The sequence below is a fragment of the Panulirus ornatus genome, chromosome 2 (assembly GCF_036320965.1).
Source record: "Panulirus ornatus isolate Po-2019 chromosome 2, ASM3632096v1, whole genome shotgun sequence".
Taxonomy (NCBI): Eukaryota; Metazoa; Arthropoda; class Malacostraca; order Decapoda; family Palinuridae; genus Panulirus; species Panulirus ornatus.
Window position 1 is genome coordinate 96,076,451 of NC_092225.1, and position 5,473 is coordinate 96,081,923.

Here is a 5,473-nt window from a genome sequence, read left to right on the forward strand (position 1 = left end):
GACTGTTATATTTCTCTCTTGTGTCTCCCCTGATGATGTGATTATGACACGAAAGTGCACTTGGGGAACTTATCGTGTTCCATTTTCCCCCGTGGACTCATAGGAATATACTTGATCCTTTCCACATATACGTCATGAAACGATATAGATATACGTATGACAATACGTCGTATTATACCCCATTACCGCATCATATACAACCAAGTCTCCGTCCGTCCGTCCGTCCGTCTGTACAGCAGCCATCACCACCCGTCTACGTTCACACAAACCCACAAAAAACCCCCACAAACTCAAACCATCCACCAACCCAAACCCCCACACCAAGGGAGAGTGGAGGAGGGAGGGGTATGGTGTGTGTGGAGACAGGTTAGCGATGGGTCAAGTGTGTGTGTGTGTGTGTGTGTGTGCCCAGGTGAAAGGACACACACACACACACACACACACACACACACACACACACACACACACACACACACACACACACAGGGGCAGTATTTAAGGCGGGCCCAGCACAGCACAGACAGCATTCCATCCCTCAACATGGACACGGTACGTTCCCACACGATCTTCCTTCCTGCTGCTTCGCCTCCCTCACCTCCCTCGCCTCCCTGGCCTGCCATCACACACACACACACACACACACACACACACACACACACACACACACACACACACACATAGGCAGCCAGTGTGTGGTTGTGTGTCTGTGTGTCTGTGTGTGTCTGTGTATATAGGGGGGGTGTTGTGTGGCAGGAGACAGACACCCCCTTCAAGAGTTTATATATATATATATATATATATATATATATATATATATATATATATATATATATATATATATATATATATATATATATATATTTGTGAGTTAATATATATATATTAATGAGTGATACAGTGCGTGGTGTTATGGTGTGATGAACTTCCCCCCCTTCCTTCCTCCTTCTCCCCCACAGTGGTTTCCAGCAGTCCGTGTTTCAGTGGGGGAGGAAGCAGTGGGGTTGAGGTGGGGAGGGGAAAAAACAGACCCGTGTGGGGTTCCTCCACCCCGTGTGTGTGTGGGGGGATGATGACGAAGGGGTTAAACGAAAGTGATGTTTTCCATCTGTTGTGATAAGGTGAAATGTAACATAATGGGGAGGAGGGTGTCCGGTTTCTTCTCCCCATGGCGTTCTCTAGAGCCGTTCTCTACTACAGTGTAAGGTGAAATGTAACATAATGGGGAGGAGGTGTCCGGTTTCTTCTCCCCCATGGCGTTCTCTAGAGCCGTTCTCTACTACAGTGTAAGTGGGTGTGTGGGGGGGGGGGTAAAGTAAGTAAGTGTGTGGGTGTGTGGGAGCGTGTGGGTGTGGTGTGGTGGAGTGTAGTGTGGGGGTGTGGGTGTGGTGTGGTGGGGTGTAGTGTGGGGGGTTGTCTGACCCCACAAGGAAGGTGTGGGGTTCAGGAAGGGCGTGTGGGGGAGGGACACACACGAGAGAGAGAGAGAGAGAGAGAGAGAGAGAGAGAGAGAGAGAGAGAGAGAGAGAGAGAGAGAGAGAGAGTGTGTGGGGTGTGGGGGGGTTGTTGTTGTGGACATGATACGGTCATGAGGAACGGATGTGGGGGAGGGAGGGAGGGAAGGCGGAGGGAGAGGGAGGGAGGGAGGGAAGGCGGAGGGAGAGGGAGGGAGGGAGGGAGGGAAGGCGGAGGGAGAGGGAGGGAGGGAGGGAGACGGAGGGAGGGAAGGCGGAGGGAGGGAGGGAAGGCGGAGGGAGAGGGAGGGAGGGAGGGGAAGATGATGGGAGTCAAACTTGAACATGAGTGTGTGTGTGTGTGTGTGTGTGTGTGTGTGTGTGTGGGAAACACTTATCTTCCCCCCCCCCCCCTTCCCCTCCACGCAGCCCTTGACATATGGCGGGTTGAGATGAAAGTCTCGTGACGCCGGGTGCATGTGCTCGCCCTTATGTACCCAGGGGCGTGTGGGGGAGGTGATGGGAGGGATGGGAGATGGAGGGGAATGGGTGAAGGAGCGTGTGTACACCCCTTACCCCTCACCCCTCTCTCCCCTCACCCCTCTCTCCCCTCACCCCTCTCTCCCCACACACCCACACCCCTCACCTCACCCCTCACCCCTCTCCCCCACACACCCACACCCACAAACCGGTTTTGGTGCATCTCGCGTGGGGTACGTGTGACTGTGGGGGGGTAGGGTGAGAAGGGGGGGTGTGGGTGGGGGTCGTCCCGGGGGGGGAGGGTGTACGACCCTCGAGCACGAACGTACGACCCCTGGGCGTGGGTGTGGTGGTGAAGTCTTTTGACCCCACCACGTGAGAGTCGTAGCCAACGACTTGGTCGTCGTATTCAAGGGTCGTATAGTCGTTGTCAAGGGTCGTATAGTCGTAGTCAAGGGTCGTACCGTCGTGGTCAATGGTCGTACCGTCGTGGTCAAGGGTCGTACCGACGTGGTCACCGGTCGTACCGTCGTGGTCAAGGGTCGTAGCGTCGTGGTCAAGGGTCGTATACCGTCGTGGTCAAGGGTCGTACCGTCGTGGTCAAGGGTCGTACCGTCGTGGTCAAGGGTCGTACCGTCGTGGTCAAGGGTCGTAGCGTCGTGGTCAAGGGTCGTATACCGTCGTGGTCAAGGGTCGTACCGTCGTGGTCAAGGGTCGTACCGTCGTGGTCAAGGGTCGTACCGTCGTGATCAAGGGTCGTACCGACGTGGTCAAGGGTCGTACCGTCGTGGTCAAGGACCGAACCGTCTTGATCAAGGGTCGTACCGTCGTGGTCAGGGGTCGTACCGTCGTGGTCAAGGGTCGTACCGTCGTGGTCAAGGGTCGTACCGTCGTGGTCAAGGGTCGTACCGTCGTGGTCAAGGGTCGTACCGTCGTGCTCATCCCATCACCCTCATGTTCACCCACTTCACACATCTCTCTTTCTCACTTCCACACCGGAGCGCCAGTGATACTCAAAACCATATTGTGTTTAAATGACCAACAGTGATTCTAAGGTCGAATATCACGCAGTGAAGTTACGAACCTTCGACCGTAAGCTGTGGTGGGCGTGGGCGCACGCGCGCACGCGAGGTAAGCGTTGCATAACAGTGTTCACGGTACAGAGGCCAGTGTACCGTACCTCTCAAGGTACAGAGACAAGTGTACCATAATGCACGAGGTACAGAGACAAGTGTACCATAATGCACGAGGTACAGAGACAAGTGTACCATAATGCACGAGGTACAGAGACAAGTGTACCATAATGCACGAGATACAGAGACAAGTGTACCATAATGCGTAAGGTACAGAGACAAGTGTACCATAATGCACGAGATACAGAGACAAGTGTACCATAATGCGTAAGGTACAGAGACAAGTGTACCATAATGCACGAGGTACAGAGACAAGTGTACCATAATGCGTAAGGTACAGAGACAAGTGTACCATAATGCCGAGGTACAGAGACAAGTGTACCATAATGCGTAAGGTACAGAGACAAGTGTACCATAATGCACGAGGTACAGAGACAAGTGTACCATAATGCGTAAGGTACAGAGACAAGTGTACCATAATGCACGAGGTACAGAGACAAGTGTACCATAATGCACGCGGTACAGAGACAAGTGTACCATAATGCGTAAGGTACAGAGACAAGTGTACCATAATGCACGAGATACAGAGACAAGTGTACCATAATGCACGAGATACAGAGACAAGTGTACCATAATGCATGAGGTACAGAGACAAGTGTACCATAATGCATGAGGTACAGAGACAAGTGTACCATAATGCACGCGGTACAGAGACAAGTGTACCATAATGCACGAGATACAGAGACAAGTGTACCATAATGCACGAGGTACAGTGACAAGTGTACCATAATGCACGCGGTACAGAGACAAGTGTACAATAATGCGTAAGGTACAGAGACAAGTGTACCATAATGCACGCGGTACAGAGACAAGTGTACCATAATGCACGCGGTACAGAGACAAGTGTACCATAATGCATGAGGTACAGAGACAAGTGTACCATAATGCATGAGGTACAGAGACAAGTGTACCATGATGCACGCGGCACAGAGACAAGTGTACCATAATGCACGCGGTACAGTGACAAGTGTACCATAATGCATGAGGTACAGAGACAAGTGTACCATAATGCACGCGGTACAGTGACAAGTGTACCATAATGCATGAGGTACAGAGACAAGTGTACCATAATGCACGCGGTACAGTGACAAGTGTACCATAATGCATGAGGTACAGAGACAAGTGTACCATAATGCACGCGGTACAGTGACAAGTGTACCATAATGCATGAGGTACAGAGACAAGTGTACCATAATGCATGAGGTACAGAGACTGGTGTACCTTGGCGCTCAACGGTACATCACTCTGAAAGGTACGTGTACCACATGAGCTGGGTCTCTCAATCAGTCAGTCCGTCCGTCAGTCCGTTAGTTCGTCAGTCAGTCCGTCAGTCAGTCAGTCCGTCAATCAGTCCGTCAGTCAGTCCGTCAGTCACTCCGTCAGTCAGTCCGTCCGTCTGTCAGTCCGTCAGTCAGTCAGTCACTCCGTCAGTCAGTCCGTCCGTCTGTCAGTCCGTCAATCAGTCAGTCAGTTAGTCAGTCCATCAGTCCGTCAGTCACTCCGTCAGTCAATCAATCAGTCAGTCAGTCAATCCGTCAGTTAGTCAGTCAGTCCACCCACCCCCACCCGTCACCAGTCACTCCGTCAGTCAGTCCGTCCGTCAGTCAGTCAGTCAGTCAATCAGTCGATCCGTCAGTCAGTCTGTCAATCAGTCAATCCGTCAGTCAGTCAGTCAGTCAGTCAGTCAGTCTATCAGTCCGTCCGTCAATCAGTCACTCCGTCAGTCAGTCAATCAGTCAGTCAGTCCGTCAGTCAGTCAGTCAGTCACTCCGTCAGTCAGTCCGTCAGTCAGTCAGTCCGTCAATCAGTCCGTCAGTCACTCGTCAGTCAGTCCGTCAGTCACTCGTCAGTCAGTCCGTCCGTCTGTCAGTCCGTCAGTCAGTCCGTCCGTCTGTCAGTCCGTCAATCAGTCAGTCAGTCCGTCAGTCACTCGTCAGTCAGTCCGTCAATCAGTCAGTCAGTCCGTCCGTCTGTCAGTCCGTCAGTCACTCCGTCAGTCAGTCCGTCAGTCAGTCCGTCAATCAGTCCGTCAGTCAGTCAGTCCGTCCGTCTGTCAGTCCGTCAATCAGTCAGTCAGTCCGTCAATCAGTCCGTCAGTCAGTCAGTCAGTCCGTCAATCAGTCCGTCAGTCAGTCAGTCCGTCAATCAGTCAGTCAGTCAATCAGTCAGTCAGTCCGTCCGTCAGTCAGTCAGTCACTCCGTCAGTCAGTCAGTCCGTCAGTCACTCCGTCAGTCAGTCAATCAGTCAGTCAGTCAGTCAGTCCGTCAGTCACTCCGTCAGTCAATCAATCAGTCAGTCAGTCAGTCAGTCCGTCCGTCAGTCAGTCAGTCACTCCGTCAGTCAATCAA

At 52.4% G+C, this 5,473-nt stretch overlaps 1 protein-coding gene across 1 annotated transcript in view; it reads left to right on the forward strand.

The window, feature by feature from the left end:
• The first annotated feature begins 528 nt into the window (after window positions 1-528).
• Window positions 529-5,473, forward strand: part of LOC139758610 (uncharacterized) — a 17,767-nt gene continuing 12,822 nt past the window's right edge. Inside the window, exon 1 of the mRNA XM_071680130.1 lies at window positions 529-549. Coding sequence (XP_071536231.1) covers window positions 541-549 — 9 coding nt within the window. The 5' untranslated portion in view covers window positions 529-540. The remainder of the gene's footprint in view (window positions 550-5,473) is intronic.